Here is a 23131-nt window from a genome sequence, read left to right as displayed (position 1 = left end):
TGTGTGTGTGTGTGTGTGTGTGTGTGTGTGTGTGTGTGTGTGTGTGTGTGTGTGTGTGTGTGTGTGATGGGGGGTGTTGTGAATCCTTATCCTAAAAGAAAAACAAGCAAGATGCGAGTCAGTGACATACATCGAGATGTAGGTGTAATGGATAAACACATACATAAGAGTATTATTGTGAAAGGCCTGCGTGTTTAATTGAGATCAGGAGGGTTCCTGAGAGGCGAGGATAGAGAAGAAAGGCAAACACAGGTTGAGCCACTGAAGGTGCCTCGAAAAGAGAAAAAAAACACCACAATCAATACTCCCAAACGCCCTCATCCAGAGAAACAAATGAACAGGTGACAACGGAGCGGTGTGAGCGGAGGTGACATCACAGCGAGCGTTCAGGGGGAGCAACGAAAACCAAACAGACAGGCACGCCGAGAGAGAGAGCGAGAGAGAGAGAGAGAGTGTGTTTTCGGGGCAAAGTGATCTATGTGATGATACGGTCCTCATGCCACCAGTAGCCAATTAGAGCGAGCGTGTAAACACATAGAAAGAAGAGGGAGGAGAAAGGTACGTAACAAGGGATAACGGATGAGTCTGGAGCGGCTTTGTTTTCCTGGACCGTCGCTGCGGATGAAACGCTACCGGCGAGGAGTCCACGGCCAAACACAGCCGCTCACACTGGACGTCCAGCCCGTCGTGGAAAACAGGGGGGATTTGGGACTGATGTGAGCCGAGGTATTAGTGGCCCTGAGGTGTGGACAGACAGACTGCCTCCTTCTCTCTCCCTCCCTCCCTCCCTCCCTCCCTCCCTCCCTCCCTCCCCCCCTCCCTCCCTCCCTCCCTCCCTCCCTCCCTCCACCAGGCAGGGCCGAGATGTATAAATCACGCGAGCCCCGGCTCCACGTCGGCGCGTTCCTGCTCCTCTCCATTAAAAATGATAAACTGTACCTCTTGAAGCCACTCGCTCGCTTTAGGGTCCCAAGTTTCCTGCCGAAGAAATGTGGCACAACGTGCAGCTCAGATTTATACCACAGCCCCCCCCCCCCCTTCCCCCACCCTCTCCTCTTCCTCCTCCTCCTCGTCCTCCTCCTCCTCCATCCCATTGTTGGCCTTGAATAAGGGAGTAATTAACTGTATGGAGAGAGAGGCAGCTGCGTAGACAAGACCAGCTCCCACACACACACACACACACACACACACACACACACACACACACACACACACACACACACACACACACACACACACACACACACACACACACACACACACACACACACACACGGCCGGATCGCTCCACACATCCTTTGGGCCATTCCTGACAAATAAGAGCGCACCTTGGTAAAAAGCAAATGCCATATCTCGGCGCGCGGATCAAACACCACGGGGCTCCAGCGGTTTATTTATTACAATTCCTCATGTGCCGGGCCGCTCGTGTCTCTCTCAGTTAAATGAGGACAAATGTCCATTACACATAGCTCACGCAATCACTCCCCCCCCCCGCTCCCTCCGCTGGGTAAACACACACATACACACACACAGTAGTACTTAATAAGAGTGGCGAGGATCCCCCATGGAGCACCTGGAGAAGGGCAGCCCGAGATTGATCTGGGGAGCATGCACTATGCACACACACACACACGCACACACACACACACACACACCGCCCCTCCGTGCCACCGTTAGACAGCCAGACATTGTTATGACACAGACACAGCCACAGACACAAGATGCCCCGAAGCCCTCACACACGCATACACACACGCACGCACGCACGCACGCACGCACGCACGCACGCACGCACGCACGCACGCACGCACGCACGCACGCACGCACGCACGCACGCACGCACGCACGCACGCACGCACGCACGCACGCACGCACGCACGCACGCACGCACGCACGCACACACACACACACACACACACACACACACACACACACACACACACACACACACACACACACACACACACACACACACACACACACAGACTTGATCAAACACAAGACAAGCACCTTCTTTGCAGTTTTTTTCCATGAAGGTACAAATTGAAAATAGTGGGATGAGTTTAAAGCCGGGAAGCAAAACCAAACAGAGAACCTGGGAAGAGACAGCCGTGAACACAGAGAGGGGGGGGGGGGGCCGAGGAATTCATTGTAATCTCTGTATAATGAACGACAAAGGCTGATGCTCAATATGTCTGCAGTGCTGTCAGACAGTCAAAACAAATAAAGCCAGGCTGCAGCCAATATGTACTTGCTAGGCAGTAGACCGTCTTTCAGTGGGGAGAGAGGACATAGCTTTGAACCCCCGCCCCTTCACAAACACACACGCATGTAAACATGCTCAGATTCACATGACCATACATACACACACACGCGCACACACACACACACACACAGAGTCAGTGTGTGTGTGTGATTCAGTAACTCCTGCCTCATGCCTGGCTGGGTGCAGAGGAAGAGGAGGCCGGCCACTCCCCTGCCGTGCAGCTTTCCTGCAGACCACTAATGCGTCCCTGAAGTTTTGTTAAAGCCGGTTATTTACTCCTGCAAAGCAATTGTTCCAGCCCAGGGGCAGAAGCATCAGACCTAAGCACACACACGCACACACACACACACATACACACACACACACATAGACACGCACACACACACACACAATGTGAGGCACAGTTGCTGTCAAATACCAAATACCAAAGAAAGGGGGATGGGGGGGGGTTAGGAGGGGCATTCCCTCTGAAACCTAAAAGAGGAATGATTTTTGTTTGTTTGTTGTTTTGTACATAATAGGCATGGAGGGCGCGTTTGTGTGTGTATGCGTGTGTGCTTCTCTACTTCCAATATGATGAGTTTGAGTCTCGATGACTTGCCAGGATCACAGGCAAAAATAACTTCAGTGCATGGAGGAAGTTCTGTGGAATAATAGTAACAGGATAAGGAAAACATAATGTCGGGGCTTGGAAGTTTGACTCCAGCCAGAAGGTAGTGGATGTGGTCCCCCAACATCCTGGAGAAAGATGTCCTAAGCCCTCCGCAGCACTCCTGACAAGACATATTCCTGAATCCACAGTGCTTGCTTCGGTCGCTTTGGATAAAACGACATACATCTTAAACAAATAATCCTACATCAAGTGTGCAGCGTGTAATGCCAATCATGTGACAGCTTAGCAGAAGGGTAGGAAAAAAAACAAGAATAAGAGCACAGATAGTGACAAGGTAACAGCGCTGGGTAATCAAACGGAAGTGCGTACTCTGCACACGGGGAGCAGGACCGAGGCAGGACGGCTGTTTGGATAGGTATGGAAATCTACTTGAAGGAAGGTCAAATTGATTAAGCCGACATTAATGACAGGCCCTCATTTCCCGTCTCCTCCTCTTCTCCTCTCTCTCCCTGAAAATGCTCACCATGGTTATCTCTAAACTCATTTGACATTCCACTTCCAACATTGGAGCATCTGCTTTGAAGTCGCTGCGAGCGATGCAACACAAGAGGGGTTAAACAGCTTAATGCTCAAGTCTTTCTGACTAGTCTCCCGCTCTCCTCAGCGCACCTCGCTGCATTTGTACAGGTCGGGGTTTCTTCTGGATCTCAATTCCAGCTCAGAAGATCCTGAAAAGGTCCTGTAGAAAGGCTTCTACGTGTGTTTTATTCAATCTTTGTTGCCGCTGTCAAAAGGAATAGAGCGAGGCAACTTAAAGGAACCATGGCAGACATGCCCCACCCATCAACTCACAGTTGCAATCACAGTGACATAGAAGCGTGTTAAGAGGTACATTATATGGCATGGGCACCTCTGATGATAGTCAGGCGGCAGCTCTGTACATCTTCAAAGCGCTGCTTTATCTACTGAGGAACACCTGACCACATGACAAGAAGACAGGAACGTGTTAGTCAAGGGGAACGCAGCGAGCGCCTCTGATGGTGAATGTGAGGGCAGGTACAATGCGCTGAAGCTACTGCCACCCAGTAGGCCTATCTCTCCCTGCCGTTGCGTGAGTGGCATGACACCGTCCTCGTGAGCAGCGGCGAGACTGCCGCTTGTGCAGGAAAACACTAAAGATCTACAAGTCTGAGTCTCACTCACTTATCCTCCGCTGCAATGAGAGGAGAGCAGCCCCTGTCTGTGTTAACAAGTATTAGCGAAGAGACATACCAAAGCATGAATGAGAGGGAAACACGGCAGATTTTCACAGCCAATTTGTAATTGCAGGGTTTGAGTTATTCAGAGGAAGTGCGAGAGTAGGGGGAAGAAGGGAGGTGGGGGGGGGGGGGAGAGATGCTGGCAGCCGCCACACGGAGCATGTTGGCAGTGGAGGCTGCCAGGCTTGCAAGCTGCAAAGCTATTTCACTGTTTGGCAATACTGTTCCCGTATGTGGATTTGCACTGACACCAGATCAGTCACATCAACTGAGTCATGCTAAATGAAGCACAATAACAGGCTTTTGTTCCTGAGCTTAAAAAGAAAAAGACGAAAATAAATAAAACCAAAAGAGAGCTTGCATGCCTTTTAGGGCGCACAGAGGAGAGTGGGAACGCTGGAACGAGGCCACGAGAAACAAATAAGATGAACTTTATTACGCCGTATGAGTGCAGCGTTGCAACATCACAAAAAAACACAACAGTGAGATTATTGTACCGAGTCAGTACGGATATCATGCCCTGAACTCGTCCGTTAACAATTAGGGAGTAAAAGTGTTAAGACAGGCTTTGATGGTACGGGCTTATAATTCATGAATGATGCAGGCTTCAACTGATATAATTACAACGACAGGGTGTGACAATAATTAAACCTATTAACACCTGGTGGGACATAGAAACATGTCTAGATCAATTCATTATTTAATATTAACATTGTGATATGATACAAGATGCTGAATTGGAGTTGGTATAATATTATAAATGATTAATATTAATATACTATAATATTGATTGTTTTCACTTCCACCTATCTATAGTACACTCTCATTTATTAACCTTCTTTAGCAGAGGTTCTACAAATAATAATAAACCAGTACCAAATATGGATTAAATCAATCATTTCAAACTACTAGATATTTACAGATTTCTTTTGTCTGAAGGTGTTGACTAAATTTAAAACCCATCCCTGTGAAGTTCCCTATAGCTTCATAGGCATGAAGCTACTCCTGGAGCAACTTAGTAGCTGACCAACAACCTTCTACCTGAGCTCCCACCTCCTCCTGGCCCAGAGCCGCGGCTTGGCCGGGGGACCTGGCTGCACAGCCCCTGACCCGTCCTTTTTCACCGTCGCCCACGGAAACGCCATCTGGCCAGTGTGAATTATCACCGTGGCAGCGGCAGTGTGACCTGGAGCCAGCTGGGAACCAAGGTCACCCCACCTTGGAGGTGGTGCTTCTCTGCTCGCTCTATCTAGCTGGTGGTCTCTCCATCATCAACCGGAGCACAGGTGAAGTGTTCCACTCCGACCACCCCCCCCCCCCCCCCCCCCCCCCGCTTACTCCACCTCTTAGTATTCACTACCATGAACCATAACACGCACGCAAATGAGAGAGGACTCTCCCATATAGTGTCTCAGATATCATACATAATTATCATGCACGATAATAGGGGGGGGGGGGACGGTTTCAAATAACATTATTACAACATTATTACACGGTGAAGACAAGTGACTCCTTTTTCAACTCATGTAGAAGTTGATGTTACTTTACTCTGTTTTCCTGTTATTCTCACAAGAACCACTTAGCTATCAGGAGTACCAGCATTTATATAGTTAATCTGGGGGATGACGAACACATATATAGTACAATATGCACCATTTAACTCACTTAGTCAGAGCTGTGGTTTAACAAAATACATGTGTAAAAAGAATTACATATTTTTCTAATATTGAATATAGATATTATATATATTGAAAAAAAAATTAAAAATAATCCTCGTATTTTTTGAGTAGTGTTGATAAGTAATGCCAGGCATACTTATTTAGTCGTAGTCCTTACTACTTGTTTTGTTGATTCACTACAGCCTAACCCCCTTTTTTAGTGTAGGATGCTCCAGTCCAATCTATCCTTATCGTTCTGACCCCCGTGAAACAACAGTTTGGCCATCCAAAACACACACAACGTGTCCTCACGTTCATGTTTATACTACAATACTATTAAACACACTATGCAGGCGCATGTGTTGCTTTTACTTAATTTCGGATTATCATCAGATATAGGCCTATGCTACTGTATACAGAGATCGAGGGTCCTGGCTGCAGCTCGCCCTTTGGATCCCACAGACTGAAGGAGCGACTGGGGGGTAGAATAACATTCGGCCAAACAAGACAACCGAGAACAGCTCTGATTTCTTCTCGGCATGCTTTTCCGCGGGACTTGGATTGCACCGCTGCTGTCATTCCTCATGTTACAGAACATCAATCATACAGCAGAGACGGTGCCATGGCTCTGGCCGAGTCTGATTTACAAACATTAGCGGGGAATACAATTACACAGTCACTGGCCGAGCAGCCCAATGCGGCTCCAGGAGGGGGGATGGACGGACAGCGGCAAAGAAAAAAAGCCTTTGGTGTTTCCAACCATGTTTAATATGCACTCAAAACGATGCTTTCGCCGACACTGCGAATAGTCAGATTGAGGTTTTAGGAATACAACTTCCAATAGACGAGGTTATAAGGTGCTATAGCCAGCCGTGGTGTAATAAAGGTACGGTACACTAAGACGAGCGTACGCTGAGGCGAACTGTCAACCTGCAGGATATTTACGCAATGAAAGCCACAAACATGGATGGAAACAAATGATCCCGTTTGAGAGCAGAACGCACAACATGAGGGCTGAAAGTCAGAGGATGCTAAAAACGATCGCTTACTCGTATTAAGGGCTTAATGTTGAAATGTCAGCTGTGTCTTTCTGCACTGTCCAGAATATTCGGGCTTTTTTTTCAGTCACAATCCAATTACACCTCGCAAACGCAAAATATGCCGACAGCGAAAAGTTCTGAATCATTAGCACTTATTAAAGTTTCCTACACGCGAATACTTTACATTTACACAATCTATACGGTTCAGTCGGATTCGGTGGCGAAAGAGGCTGCAGAAACAGTGTACGCAACGCTGGACGACATAAAATTGGGTAAAACATTTAACCGGCATTAAAAAAAAAGTTGTCGTACGTCCAAACATCAAGATTCACCAGCGCATTAAAAGTTCCCACGTTTCGCTTTGGCCCATTCTGCTTAGGAGAAGCCAAATAGTGTTAGAAGGCTGTGCTGTCCGCGGTGCTGATCCCAGCGGTGAGCAGGCTGCAGAGTGCTCCTCCATGGTCGCTCCGCCGCTGATCAATGATTGAACCGAACAAAGGCAGAAGAGGATCAATTTCTAATAACTATCCATGCATCGCCCTCCGCTTTCCCTAATAAACCGTCCAAACGAGGACCAGGCACGTCGGCGCTCGGTGCATCGCATTATACTTAAATACACAAAGAGAAAAGGTAAAGGATAACACTAACCTGGAGCCGCCGTAGATCAAATTTCTTCCAATATTGAAACATCGATCCTACATCGGCGGCCATCTTGGGGGATATTGAGGAGATTTTTTTCAGCGGCTGCAATAAATACGTGGGCTGGATTCCCCTCGTTAAACAACGTTTACGATCACGGGGCGCACTTTAAAAAGAAAGTAACTGCACGGAGTTACAACACGAGGGTCCGACGACATGTTTAGGAAGTCTCACGACATGTTTGGTGATGGGGGGAGTGACCTTTAAACGGAGCCCCCGGTTTAGGGAACTAACAAACTAACTATGCATGTGTCCGTCCGCACGTTAACCGGAGGATTGCACTTGATTTTGCTTTAGCAACGTTATCGATACTGACGCAAGGGGGAGATCAATAGCGTCTGGGAGCAGAGAGGGAATGATGTGTGTACATTAGTGGAGATCATAATCCACCTACTTTGGAGGCATTATGTATACAAACCGTGCACAATAAAACGGGGAACTAAATGTTAAATAGGAATATGCCTATATGCTGTTTATTGTTATATTTGCCTGGTCGACCTACCATCATATAGGTCTACAGACAGTCAATCTATCTTAGTAGGTTTGCCTTAGGAGTTAATTCGAACTTTATGAATAGTTTCCATGGTAGGCTGAAGGGAAGTTAGATGTACTTATAACAATTCAACCCACAGTTTAGGCTTTAATGTATACTGTTTAAGCGACGTTTGAAAATTAATAAAATGTTATTTGGTTATGGTTATGGTCCATTATAAATATTAGGTTACGACCTTGACCTATTGCCTTTACTTTTTTATTATGACGTTATTAACTTTATTGAAGTTATTTCTTACATGTGACATTTAAGAACAATATTTCACAATTGTTATTTTATTCTTTTTACCATTTGTATTCAACTATAGGCCTGTACAAAAAATAATTCCACTGATATAGATAGGTCCATAAGATGACCGGTATTGTTCAAGTACATTTAATGTCGATGAGGATAATCGTTTTTGTTTTGTTTTCCATTGAGGCTATATGAACGTAGCTTAGCCTAAATTATGAAATATAATTAATATAGGAGGTTACTTTTCTTCATTATAAGTGCAGTGACCACAAGTATTTAGAAAATGGGTATAGACATAATATTATGTAGTAATTGTTAGTTTGATAGAAGAGAACAACAGTATAGGTTAGGGAAGATTAAACTGAAGAAGAACATTATAGACTCCTTAATTGGAACATAAAAGCGAATCCTTGATCGCAGATGAGGGGTGTAGCATGCAATCTAAATTAACCAGCCCTCTATCACATGGTGTCAGGAATGTGTGTCCCTATTTAAAATAACACATTCCACTGCTCAATTATCACACAATATGGTTTGGGCACAGCACACATAGAAACCCTAGTGTCGTGTACGCCCTCTGCTGGATATAGAATGGATCTGCACTTTAATGCCGTAGCAACGAATGGTATATTACAATGCAAGTATATTGTGTTTCCTCCACTGTTCAAATGTGTATCCAGAGCTAAATGTAATGTTAATAATAATGTACATTAGGCATACATGTGTATTGACAGAAGATCACCCATTAAAGTGAGTAGGCCTGTTTGACAGTTGGGGAAGAGAGCAGGGAGAGTTGATGATGAGAGTTGTGATGACATTGACAAAGTAAATGGAACATGAATGAATAAACAATGGTTAACTTTTGTCTCTGGCTAAGTAGGAAGCTCCTTTCTTCAGTATAGAAAATAGTGTTTCATTTTAAACTTCTTATAAAGGCTGACTGGGACGTTGACAATATGGTTTCTCTGTAAACAACAAGAACTCAGTCTATATGTAGACACAATATGAAAGTATTTTTCGGTCTGTGGGTCACGACCCATAAGTGCGCTTTAGAGGGGGCTGCAAGACTGAAAGGGGGATACTGTATTGATGAACAATAAATGTTGTGCATCTGACTTTGTTTTGTATTGATATTGGTCTTTACCATGTTGAATATAATGCCTTGCTTATTTTACCTCTCAAAGTGTGTACTGCTGTAAAGTAACATCGCAAAGGAGTCAAATAATTGGTTAGCACTGGAATCACAGGACGTCCGGCTCTCTAGTGTAAAATGGTCGGCAGGGTCTCTGATAGAGATGAGGTCACAAGCATTTCCTTAATCACACCATTCAATTAGTAGCAAGCAACAGAACACATGCTCCATAAAAATACATTTCAACAAACAAACTATTTTCAACTAATCCCAAATAATGGAGTTACAATTTTGGACATGGGGAAAGGGTAAAGACCTTATATGTCCTGTTAGTGTCTACCTTTAGTGACTGCATCGATGACAGGAGAAGTGTCGTAATGTTCCTATTGACCTTTATTCCATTGCAGTTAAAAAAAACCATTGCAGTTAAAAAAAATCATTGAAGTCAGGACAACTCTATAATTGTTAGCTTTGAATTGATTGTATACAAAATGTAACATTTGGCAATGATGGATCTGCTTTTTCTGATCAGATTTTTCTGGATGTACTTTATATTTTTTCACAACCATGTTGGGAATCACAGGGTTAGGGCAGGTAGTGGACTAAACTAGTGAAGATGACTCACTTTGACCACACTGGGGCTTTGACACACATTGACTACACCCCTGCTATGAAAGTTCTGTGAACAAGGTCCAATGTGTGTTATGTGTATGATGCTACCTGTGCCCAGGTACATATGAAGAGCAGACCCATAGTGTTGGGTCTGTGTGTCTTTCTTTGTTCAAAGATGACACCTCCAATAAATCTTTCTATAGGGTTTCTAATGGGCTTCTGATGGGGGAAAGTTTAGCATTCAAACCAAGCAGTAAATAATGAATATTCTTGTGTATATAGCAGAAATTGGTATTACATTTTTAAGATAATTTGAAACAACATGGGTTGTTTCAGATACAACCCCTTAGTCAGGATTCAATCTTTGAAAAAATTAATTGACAAATAATCAATAAATTAATGTCAAAATAAATCAGTATTTTTTTTAAATTAATTATAACAATATTGCACCATGATGATTGATCAATCATGAATGTATCATGAAAGTATCCTCAACCATAAATATTATAATTTCATACATTTATTGATCCTGCATATATATATCACATCAGGTGTATGCTAATAGGTTTAGTAGGTGGGTAATTGGTGAGGTAATTGGTTGATCTTTAATAAGCAGGATTCACAGCTGATTCAGCTTTAGAGACATACCAAGGGGTAATCTCCAGCCTTATAGAGGCTGTCGACGACCACAATAAATCTGAAAACTGTGAATATGTCCTCTTTTTTGATAGATGGAACACCAAGATGGATGGTTTTTCCTTCTTTGGAATTTACGTGGTTCCACTTCCAATTCTTCATCCATCAATGCATGATCGTATTGATTGATGCCAGATTATGAAACAGCTGGCCCAGCATGATAAACCAGTCTGCGTCTGTCGTGCTGTGTTTGAGCTAATCCACAGTGAGGGTAACGACGGCAACTGTGGGTTTGGGGAGGGTGGAAGGATCTCTGAATCCAAACCGTACCATGTCACCATGCCATATTTCCCATGCACATTCTGTCACAGCTCCTTGGCAGAAGTGTAAATAGCTCATCTTAATCCTCGCCACAGCAGGGTTTCCAGTGCTGTCAGCAGCACCCTGTACGTAATCTCATCAGACGGTGATTTGGTAAAGGAACACACTTTGGCCAGGCTTATTACACCTGCTTCGGGAAAAAAAATATGCAAGGAATTTGATCATCTTTACATTCAAACGTACTCCCCCCCTTTTGAATCTCATCTGCTGCTGTGCCGTCTGTGTGTAATTGGGAGTATGTTTTTCTGATTACGGGGTGTCTTAGACACGCCAATATCTCGCAAGAAACAAACTGCTAACAGTAATGAGTGAGGCCCCAACACAGAGCTAGGTGGCAATTATTCCATCAGCACTGTTTCTAATTAAAGTGTCATTGTCAAACCCTGCTGACAAAGTGACGAACAAAGCACGGAGCAGAGCAAAGTCAGCTCCCAGTTTGATCTGGTCTAGTAAGTTACCCAAAATCAAGTTTGAAATGGTTTTGATATATGAATAGCAACCTATGCATATCAAAATGCCACAGTACATATTGGACAGAGCCTGTGTGTGTGTGTGTGTGTGTGTGTGTGTGTGTGTGTGTGTGTGTGTGTGTGTGTGTGTGTGTGTGTGTGTGCGTGTGTGTGTGTGCGTGCGTGTGTGTGTTCACACCACCGTTTATGATGCATCAAAGACATGCCATGCCAGACCACAGTGTCGATTCCAGAGCGCTAGGGGGCAGGCTCTGTGGATTTACATTCACCGTCTCCCACACTTGAAGAAGCCAGCTTTTCTAGGTGCGGCATAAAAACGAGGGCATCGTTTTTTATGAAAATCCCCGTTTATCTGTCCCGTTTATAACATACAGATGTAGTATTGAACAGTATTGCGATGTCAGGGTAGAATTAGAGACCGGCAAAAGTCTGCTTGATCAAATAAATGGGCCGTATCTGATCAGCACCCCTCGTTTTATATATAAATTATTCGGAGCTTACGTTGCGTCGCTACTGCTAGTGCAGCTAGCTGGCTAGCTGAAGGAGAGGTGTCAACAGAAGATACTGCTTTCACAATTCCACTTCTTAGTAAAATACGGTCACCATGGCAGATGTTGACAAACTCAACATAGACAGTATCATCCAACGCCTTCTAGAGGGTAAGGACGTCCAGGATCTCTCATCTAAATGTCTTTCGTCCTGCTAGCAGGGTTGCGTTCAGTGCGCTGCGCATGTTGTTATAGACTGGGAGCTGGCCGCAGTGCCAGCCCGTCCATGTTGAGCTGCTGTTGTTGTGGGTTTGCCAGTGCAACACGACTTTTACCCGGTTTATCCGGTGCTGTCACCGTGCATCACGATAAACACACGTTACCGCTTGGCATCTGGCGACGTGCCTCTTTATGTTCGTGTTTCGTGTTTACAGTCAGAGGTGCAAAACCCGGGAAGAATGTGCAGCTGCAGGAGAATGAAATCCGTGGATTATGCCTGAAATCGAGAGAGATATTCCTCAGCCAGCCCATCCTCCTGGAGCTCGAAGCCCCTCTGAAGATCTGTGGTAAGGTGTTTGTGTCTGAATGTGACATCTTCATCACATCTTCATCACTAACCCTAACCCTATTCATGATGACCACACAAGTATATTCTGATCGTATTTACTCTTGGTTTCACAAAAATCAACGTTAAGTCACTAATGACCTACTTTCTGACAGTAGGGTGTGAAGCGGTACATTTGTCCAAGCTTTCTGAAGTGACTGAACGCTTCAATACTACTACTGTATGTCATGACATCCATATCGATGTTCTCCAGGCGACATCCACGGGCAATACTATGACCTGCTCAGGCTCTTTGAGTACGGGGGCTTCCCTCCGGAGAGCAACTATCTATTTCTTGGAGACTATGTGGACCGAGGGAAGCAGTCCCTGGAGACCATCTGTCTTTTGCTGGCCTACAAGATCAAATACCCAGAGAACTTCTTCCTGCTCAGGGGCAACCACGAGTGCGCCTCCATCAACAGAATATATGGTTTCTACGACGAGTGTGAGTGTTATTTACCTGAGCTGACAAGGTTACCTGGCAACATCTTGCTTTTGAACCTGTATATATATTTAACTGGCAAAAGTTATCAAGGTATTATGTATTTTTATTAAAAGAGGTAAATTATAAGAATCTGTGCCATGTAATGTAAAATATCATGGGAAGAAGCTGATTTCAATATAGGATCTCTGTAAATATCTTTTGCAAATTGGAAACAAATATACTTTGAAAAGGGTTTAATTTAGTATAATTGTGGATGTTTATGTTTTCTTTTGGTGTATCTTAGCTAATTTAATTGTGATTACTTTTTTATGTCGCAGGTAAAAGAAGGTACAACATCAAGCTTTGGAAAACCTTCACAGATTGTTTCAACTGCCTCCCAATCGCGGCCATAGTGGATGAGAAAATATTTTGCTGCCACGGAGGTGGGTTTCAGTTCTGTTTCATGAATTTAAGTAATGTGCACACAGTCCAAATAAGCATGTGTCATTTGTTCTGTAGTGATACGACCCTAGACTGATCGCTGGCCTCGGTCAGCCATGGTGAAGTATGGCCGTTGAAGGTGTTAATCTTAGATTCTGCGTCATCGTCTTTCAGGGCTGTCACCGGACCTGCAGTCCATGGAGCAGATAAGGCGTGTGATGCGTCCCACCGATGTGCCCGACCAGGGCCTGCTCTGCGACCTGCTGTGGTCCGACCCAGACAAGGACGTCATGGGCTGGGGGGAAAACGACAGGGGGGTCTCCTTCACGTTTGGTTCAGAGGTCGTGGCCAAGTTCTTACACAAGCACGACCTAGACCTGATTTGTCGTGCCCATCAGGTAAAGATATATGGTTGATGTTTTAATTGGAGAAACGACTCGAGTATAGCATGCAGATCGCCATACGAACTTTGAACTCTCTGAACTTTACGATTTACTGGGCACACAGTCCTTGTAAACAAAGCTTGTTAAAACACTGTACATTCGATTTGCAATGATTGATTTTCAAGGCAGAGTTGAATTTACTCAGATACTAGTTAAAAGCATCTTCTAAATGATTAAAACAGTGCAATTGATTGTTTAGGTTGTTCAAATATATTAGTCCCTCGCTACAGCAAACGGAAAAGACGACAAGGTTGTTGCATTGACCAAATTAAAGGGTGTTACACATGGCAACCGTCAGGCATGGTTCAATTGATGTTGTAGTCCAGGCCAGTATGCACTTTCCATTTACTGTCTTTTCGGCTTTCTTTAGGTCGTTGAAGATGGATATGAGTTTTTCGCCAAGAGACAGCTTGTGACTCTGTTCTCTGCTCCCAACTACTGTGGGGAGTTTGACAACGCAGGTGCTATGATGAGTGTGGATGAGACCCTCATGTGTTCCTTTCAGGTGAGCTCTTTGGGTTTGCATACATCCTGACAGCCAAAAGGCCCTTGCATCCAAAGCTTAAAATGTCCGTCCTTCTTCCTCTCCTTCCCTCCCCTGCCATAATTGCATTTTGTAAAGTTGTGTGACGGGGTGCTAACGGCAGAAGTGTGTTGAGCTAGTGTTAATCTGGCTCTGCACTTTGCTCCTACATAACCGCACCTTGTCTGTGATGACAAGTTGAAACTAGCGAGAAGATGCGGAGTGAAGAGGTGCATAAGAGGAACACAGGGTTGTAGTTGTATGGAGGCTCTATATGCGTAACTACAGTTATCAACTTGGATGTGATATGGGGTGCATCGGGATCGACGCGGTGGGACTGGGGTGGACCCCGCGGACTACAATGAGATTGTAGGCAGGAATGCAAAATATTTCTGTGACTACTAGTGAAGATATTTATACACAAACTACTAATCGATACGTTATTGAATTGATTGAGATACAAACATATGTGCTTTCTTCGAAAACACAGCTTATTCATAGAGGGACGCGTCGATGGCGTGTAAAAATAGACTGGGAGTCTATTTTAGCATTTTGTATGTAGCCTGACTGGCGAAGGGGGCGTAGCCAGGCAATTCGATCTAAAAGCATTAACAGTGTAACCAGTGTGCTCTAATGGTACACAGAACTACAGGCTTATATAGGCAGCCTAACTAGCACTTAAGCTTGTTATCAAACATATCTCACTAGTGAAGAAACAATGACGGGAACAGATTTACATAAACAGTTACCAGGGTTGGTAGCATTAGCAAAGAAGCACAAACCTACATAAATAATTGACTAAATTACTATGTAATTAACACACATCTTCCCCAAAACAACAAAAAGTAACGCAGCTCCAAAGTAAACAACCCCCGAAAGATGAATGGTACTAGACGGAAACTATTCCTTTTAAAGGGCCAGTGACCTAATACAAGTCTCAATCAAATCTGTTCTCTGCCTCCTAGCAGAGAACATGGGAGAACATTGGATGGAGCATAAGGGATTTCTTGCCCATAATCCATGGCTGCCTTTGTGAATGTACCCGATTAACTTTGATCTCTCCATTTTTGTTTTTTGTTCCATCACTTTAATTTCACAAAGCTTTGATTAAGATGAGTCAGGACTGCCTGTAATGGCACACATCATATAACTCAAATGTCATACATTTCTATCTACTCAATCAAGCAATTCAAACCATTTCTGTAGGCCCTTTCCGTGCAGTCTTACAGAATAGCAGTAGTACCTGCCACTGTATTTCATAGTCGTATTGTTGATCACAATCTGCAATCAGTCAGGTTGACTAAATCCCTCCACTTTCTAAAAAATAGCTTTAAATTTGGAGTGGACCCTTGTACTTTTTTCAGTGAGGCAGAGTTAAAGAAATATATGTGGTGATGTATCACAACTTTTGTTTATCTTATTTATAGTAGTAAGTGTGATTGCAAAGCACACTATTGCTGTATTTTCTAGACCCCCTTGGTTAAAGGAACCTGTTATTTGATCACTGGTTTTTGTTGTGCTACTCAAATGAGTCCCCCTACACTTGAGAGAACATTGCAGTGCCAGCTTGTATCAGAAACCCGTCTTCTTCATAGTTCCCTTCACATGTGTTCAATCATTTTATAGCACACTTTGAGCTGCTCATACTCATGTGACATTTTATAGAAACAATGGACTCAAACCGTAACTTTTATCTGTCAAGTCAACTTTATTTATGTAGAACATTTCATACACAAGGCAGACTTGTGTATGAAAGGCTCCATGCTCCGTATAAAAACATGTCACACAGTAAATAAGAGGATTTCAACGAGTGCATAAAAGACATTTAACAACTGTAATTAAAATAATCATTAAAAGACGCGTGAAAACAGGATTAAAGACAAGAAAGAATTTCTGGCTTGGTTCTTGGTTCTCGTTTTTAAGGAGAGGGACAAGGTGCAGGCTAACATCTTTGGCACCAAAAATAACTCTGTTTTGTCCTTATTTAGTTGTAGGGAATTCTGGCCCATCCAGTCCTTGACCTGCTCAATGCACTGGCACAGCAGATCTAGAGGACGGTAGTCCGTTTGTGATAGGCCTGCATCGATTTGTGTGTTGTCAGCATAACAATGGTAAGCAATGTTGTTACTTCGCATAAGTAGGCCTAGTGGGAGCATGTGGTTAAATAAAGATGGTCCTAGGATTCAACCTTGGTGGACTCCACAGGTCAGATACATAGTTAGTTCAGATACATGGTTACCAATAGCGACAGAGTACTTCTTCCTGTCTTGTAGATATGGCCTGGACCAGTTGACGACTGTGCCGGAGAGCCCAATCCAATTTCCCGGCCCATGTAAACAAATGGCGGATACATTTTTTTTTTCTATCTTCATTTTCGCTTAAGAATTGTATTATTAAACGATCACAAGAGACGGTGAGATATTTACTTTGATCGTCAAGGGCTATCAATTCCTCATGTATATTCTGTTAGAAAAGGTTGCGGTTCTTTCATTACACAAACCTATTGGCTGGCCTGTAGATGTGTCTAGCCTCCAATGCAACACACAATTTTTTATGGTTCTGATTTGCGTCCGGTTGGTGCATGTCGCAACCCATTCATATTATTAATAAATATTCATTGTTGGCAATTTTACGACTTTACTCCCCATGCACAATACAGTCTCAGTTGTAGTAGGTGGAGAGTTGACTGGCAGGGCACAGAGCACTGATTAGATTCAGGTTTTGTAAAGGAAATGTTGCAGCATATGTGTCAAAGAGCTTACCACTGTGTCAGTATGGGCTCTTACTGCCGTTGCAGCATGTGTGTACAAATCATCCTACTGACGTTAAGTATTCTGGTATCATTTGGTTCACTGGCTCTTTAACTCTATTCTTGTGGTTGCTTGCCTAACTGTCGGTGCATAAACCTCTGAGAAGTGATGCAGCCTTTTCACCACGAAGGCTGTTACTTCTCAGTGGCACTCCTCAACTTCCTCCGCTGACATCCTTCCCTTTGCCGCTAAGGTGAATAGGAGGGTCATGTTGTGGGGCCACTGGCTTGCCAGCTAGAGCAGTAGGCCGACTTTTACTCGCAATTTGCGACGGTGTTTGGTCATGTTGGTTGTGCATCCTTTTTTGTCCTTATTTAGTTGTAGGGAATTCTGGCCCATCAAGTCTTTGACCTGCTCAATGCACTGGCACAGCAGATCTATAGGACGGTAGTCCGTTTGTTATGTCATCAGCATAATGGTAAGGAATGTTATTTTGCATAATGAGGCTTAGTTCCCCTGCCAAGAGACAGTAGGCTGGCTTCTACTAGCAATCTGTGACCGTGTTTGGTCATGTTGTTTGGTCATGTTGCTTGTGCATCGTCCCTCCCTTGTTACAGGTGTTGCACTGTGCCTACCCGCCAATTTGATTAGCAAAATGAAGTCATGCTTTTGACTGCTTGCGGTCCATGATGGCTCTAGCCAGACTCGTCTGCTCGCTACTCATTACTGATCTTCAATTGAAAACAAACCCGCAAAGGGCAGAGACGGAGAGCCACGTCCTGGTACTGAAACAATCGCGCGTGAAATTAGTTTAGAAACCGATAAGCAGAATCTAAATTAAAATGTCGATGTCCTCCCTAAATATCTTTACTTGCAGGTGTTGCATTAGCAGAGTCTTTATTTATTTTTTGTAAAGCTAAGACAAACTTAAGAACGCTTGCTGAGGTAGGCCACGGTTCAGGTGGTAAATTAAATTATGCAACATTTTGGAACCAAAATGCTCAGTCTATAGTATAGGGCTAATATACAAGGCTAATAGACTATATTACTGTGTATCTTTCAAATTGATTGAAGATGCTGACGTGAATGGTCACACACATCCGTTAAAGGTAGTCATTTAGGCACTGTATCTCGCCTATCGAGGGGGGGACAGATCAGACACCTGATAAGACAATTCATTCTTTTCAAGCTTTTTAACCATAGGAATCATTGAGCGGCATATATTTCGGCATATTTTTACCCTTATGCCTGGTAAAGTAAATATTTAGTGACTCTTGCGGTGACTTAGTGACTCTTGTTGTCAGTCATTGAAAATGTGGGATGATTTGAGAGATTTAGTTACGATAACTGAAAGGGTTCCACATTGTTAGTGGAGATCAGTGAGATATAAGCCAGAGAGTGTTAAACTTTGTTGATGGTGGTGAGGAGGATTTGAGATGTGTGCTGCGTTGCTTGATGGAAAGCCAGTGGAGGGTTTGGAGAACGGAGGGGATGCAGTTTCTGATGCAGGAATGAGTGAACAGACGGTCAGTGGAGTTCTTGATGCTCGTTCCATAGAGGATGGTATTGCAGTAGTCTAGTCTGGGGCTGATGCGAGCGGCAGAGAAGGAGAGAAGACGTTTGAGTGATGCACTTTACATGGGGTTCAGAGCAGTATCGGGGAGGGAGACGTTCTCAGTGGATTTGGTGAGCGATTCTTGGCTGACGATCAGTGATTCAGATTTCCTTTGCATCAAGTGTTTTATTTGTATGTTATTAAGAGACTGTTTGGGTGGGTAGTGGCAGTGATTGATTTGGTGGAAACGTTGAGTTGAGCAGTAAAATCTGACTGCCCATCCCCAGGAGTGCTAAGCTTCAAGTGGGGGATGCAGAGCAATGAGCCTAGCCCCTCTGAGACAACCAAGGAAATAACTACAGCCACCTGAAGTTTGGCAATGGGCCATTTCGGCAATGGCAGAAATGGGCAGAGTAAGGATGTGGACGAGTGGAGGTCCGGTCCAGCAGGTGTGCCGAGGCCATGACTAATAATAATAATAATAATTTATTTAATTTGTAATGCACTTTTCATCGGCACGATCTCAAAGTGCTACAATAAAAACAACAAAGCAGGGTTAAAATCACTATGTGGTTAACATTTAAAGGCCTTTCTAAATAAAAAGGTTTTCAGGCCTGTTTTAAAAGAGTCTAAGCTCTGAGCAGCCCTCAGCTGGGTTGGGAGGCTGTTCCAGAGGCGTGGTGCAGCCGAGCAAAAGGCTCGGTCTCCCATGGTGGAAAGCCTGGTCCTAGGGACTTGGAGGAGCAGAGTATTGGTGGATCTGAGGGTGCGGGTGGTGGACTGTAAGGTGATGAGTGACTAGAGAGCTTTGAAGAGGCAGGTAATGGTAATCACGGTCGAGCGCCGCTGAAATGTTGACGTTTTGGTCCACAGCAACGTAACAGAAAACCAAGATCAGTGAGGGACAGAAAGCCCACAATACGATGTGCAACAGGAATAGCCTATGAGGGTTTCAATCTGCAGTAGAGAACGTTTTGTTTGGCCCACCCCTCATGGTTTTCCTGTATGTTTGTCGTGCGTAGTTGGGTTTCGTGACATGCAAGTACTGCTGGGCCGTCTCCGCCACTGCAGTACAATCACCAGTGGGGAAGGGCGCTTCCTTCTGTTTATTCTACCACTCTGTTTGAAGGTCTCCGCTCACACCACCCCCTCTCTGTTCATCTCCCCCGTAGATCCTAAAACCAGCCGAGAAGAAGAAGCCCAACGGCAGCCGGCCCGTCACCCCCCCTCGAAACATGGTCACCAAGCAAGCCAAGAAGTGAGGGGGCCTCAGACCGGAGGGCCTCTGACCAGGGACCCCTACTCTGCTTTCTCTGTTCTGCGTTGGAAGGGGTTGCTGATACTACTGAAGCAATATCCACCCGATGAAAAAGCAAAATGTTTTGTTGTTTTTGTCCGCGAGGGGGTAAATTGATATGTCACCATGGGAACCTCAGGTGTTTTTGCACTCCATCTGCCACATATCTTTGCCACATATGACTGTTCAATCAGGAAGCAAAATGTAACAATACGGCTAATAATGCACAGGAATGCCTTGTTTACTGCTGTTCACATTTTTTCCCCCAATTTTTGTTATGTTGCATTCATTTCATGCGTCACCTTTTACACAGATATATAAGTTCCAATGAAACACTTGTGGGGAAATAGCTTTTTTTTTTTTCTGTTCAATGTTTTTTAACATAGGATTTTGACTGCACTCTGCATCATCACATTTTTAAGGAAAGTTGTGTGCTAAATTAAACAAATAACTGTTCTTCTAATGTCTAAACTCTTTCTAATAAACTTTAAGCACATTTCCTGGGGATATTTGTATTCATCTTATTTTTTTCACGTTAGGTGTTGCTCTCTTGGCCACTATTATGGAAACACTATTGATAGCAAAGATTTTCTTTGCATCCACACGGGGTCGCTAAATACGCACTATAATTTGATGTAGACGTTTTTGTTTTGGAAATGTAAAATAAAAATAAATTGTATATAAATATTTATTGGTAGATTTTGTATTTCTCACAAACACTTTCAAGTTGTTACAACATCCCTTAGGGCTGTTAAGAGTATTTCCTTTTGTAAACTCAAAATTGCTTTCTATGTAACGTCAAAGCAGTCACAAGGCTCATAGTTATGGTGCGTTCACATCGCTGGGAATTATGGGGAAAACATTTTTGCGACGTCGGCGTACCAGCTAGTGGTGGATTTCATGATTCGTTTGAATTAATCAATTCGAATCGTTCGTTCGTCGGTCAGACTCGGCTCCTCCCTCGTTCTCATTCAAACGTATCACGAATGCACAGTTCTCAGCTCAGCTCCCCCCTCGTTCTCATTCTCAAACGAATCACGATCGTGCAATGGTGCAAACGGTCATCAATCAACCCAACATTAACTAAGTTCATTTTAGCTGAGGAGCGCTTCATGTTCGGAATCGGGATGTTGTTGCCCGTCTGCAGTGACGGACTGGGATTAAAAAACGGCCCTGGCATTTTCACCCACCAGCGGCCCACACGGGGGCGCACGCACGCGCGTGCACGTGCCCGCTACTACACAGATATAACTTCACACGCACGGAAATAACACGCACTTTTGTAGCCCCATTGGTGATGAACTCTAACTATAATAGGCCTATGCATAAAGACTGCACCAAAAACATGGATATATCAATGCACAACTCCAAAAAAGAGCAGCCACTCCATAATACAAACGTGTCTTAATTAACGTCATGCAGTTAACAAGGTGCGAAGGAGCTTGCTCTTCTCCGCAACTCTGTCTATCACGTCATCAGCATCCAAGTTCATTAGGACCTCTTTCTCTGTCGCCATCAGCATAAAGGCCTCCAAATTATCCTGTGACAGGCGATTCTTGATTAATTTAAGAGTGGAAAAACTCCGTTCGCATGCCACTTGAGTAGGCTACATGACAGTGTTAGTAGGAATTTATATGCCAACCATATATTGCTGTAGACACAGGTGAAGAGGTTTAACTGCTGGAGAAGGAAATTGCAACAGATTACACAATGCAGGTAGCACATTTCTTGCTCACCAGGTTTATTTCTGTAGTAGCCTATCTTCCTCTATCTCCGCGGCATCATCAAATTCCGACGCTCTGACGTCTTTCTGTGTACTCGTTTAGAGGAGACTTTCATCATTGTCAGCCAACATTAATCTCCTTCTCTCCTTCTGTCGCTGAATTCCTCAATTCATAGTTGAACCTCAGTAGCCTGGCTCCGCCCGCCCACCTACTTTTCCCTTCAGTAGTCAGTCTGGGGCTGGGGCTTGTTAGTGGGATTTTGCCCGAACAAATTTCTGTCTGACCAATCAGCGAACAGAGGAAGTGGCTGAGAACGATGAGTCGAAGTAGCGACGTATTGTCAATGACAAGACCCAGCCTCGACAGTTGACTGCAAACATTATCTCTTACTATAGAATATTAATGTAGAATTTGTAATTGTTCCTTGAACTCTAAAATTAGATGAACAAAACCTGCAGCTATCGTTGACAGACATCTTCACGCTTCATCTTGTTTTGTTTGTGTACACAGCCTGCGCATGCGCGTAACGTCGTTTTCGGCCGGTCCCGGCGTATGACATACGTCACGACCAAACGCTATTGCGATTGGTTATGGCAGATCCAGAGTGGCACTGGGCAGATCCAATAGTTTTAAACTTCAACAGACACCCGCCTCCAAGTGAGTGAACGTTTGCCAATTACAGCAGTTCCAGACCTTCTGTACAAATGAAATGAAGTACGATGGTCTGGTAGCACCAGGCTAGAACCTCAGCAGACTCTTCCAACAACCCCCTGCCTTCATCCCACCGGGGACGTAAGCGCCGCGGAACGGCTGCGTCGCGGAACGGCTGCGTCCTGTGCCCTGCGTCAATCCCCACCGGGCGCGTAACGGCAGCGCGCGCTGCCTTGCGAGCCAGCCGTATTCATGCGAGATCACGAGATCACGCGATAATCCTGAACGTTTTAACTGTGTGGATAAAGGAAATCCTTTCTCACATTGTCTTTATAAAAAGGATGATTGATTTCGTAAATGATTTTATGTTGCTCCACTTAGATAATAAGTCTCTCGTCGTCCATGTTGCCGACCCTCTGAGACCCTTTGATTGATTGACTGCTGACCTGGTGCCACCGGTCATGACATAATGTTGATGTGAAGTTGTATAGGCTACATGAGCGGAGTATTGTGTTTTATTTTGAAAATTGACCGGGTGCTCTATGGCTTTTATTATTTCACTTCCTGCCCGGCTCGATCTACTCTGTGGAAAATGACGCGGTTCAGCAGCGGCTCGCGTCAAAATAGAAGTGCTGCGTAAAGATAGCGCTGCGGCGCGGTGCGCCGCTCCTGGGACGC

General features: G+C 44.3%; 2 protein-coding genes across 2 annotated transcripts in view; one reads left to right on the top strand and one right to left on the bottom strand.

Annotated features, from left to right (window-relative positions):
* The window catches only part of cux2b (cut-like homeobox 2b), a gene marked incomplete at both ends in the record, with an annotated part of 19496 nt that extends 14213 nt beyond the window's left edge, over positions 1-5283 (bottom strand). Inside the window, one exon of the mRNA XM_084468226.1 lies at positions 5180-5283. Coding sequence (XP_084324352.1) covers positions 5180-5283 — 104 coding nt within the window. The remainder of the gene's footprint in view (positions 1-5179) is intronic.
* Positions 5284-11844: 6561 nt separating this feature from the next.
* Positions 11845-20764, top strand: ppp1cc (protein phosphatase 1, catalytic subunit, gamma isozyme). The gene is made up of 7 exons (XM_084467989.1): positions 11845-12212; positions 12476-12607; positions 12860-13090; positions 13408-13512; positions 13685-13908; positions 14324-14458; positions 19954-20764. The coding sequence occupies exons 1-7, from the start codon at positions 12158-12160 to the stop codon at positions 20041-20043; spliced, it is 972 nt and encodes a 323-aa protein (XP_084324115.1). The 5' UTR covers positions 11845-12157; the 3' UTR covers positions 20044-20764.
* The last annotated feature ends 2367 nt before the right edge of the window (positions 20765-23131 follow it).

The sequence above is a fragment of the Micromesistius poutassou genome, assembly GCF_964030765.1.
Source record: "Micromesistius poutassou genome assembly, chromosome: 5".
NCBI lineage: Eukaryota > Metazoa > Chordata > Actinopteri > Gadiformes > Gadidae > Micromesistius > Micromesistius poutassou.
The sequence above is the reverse complement of the archived record's forward strand: the minus strand, read 5'-3'. Positions and strand labels throughout refer to the sequence as shown.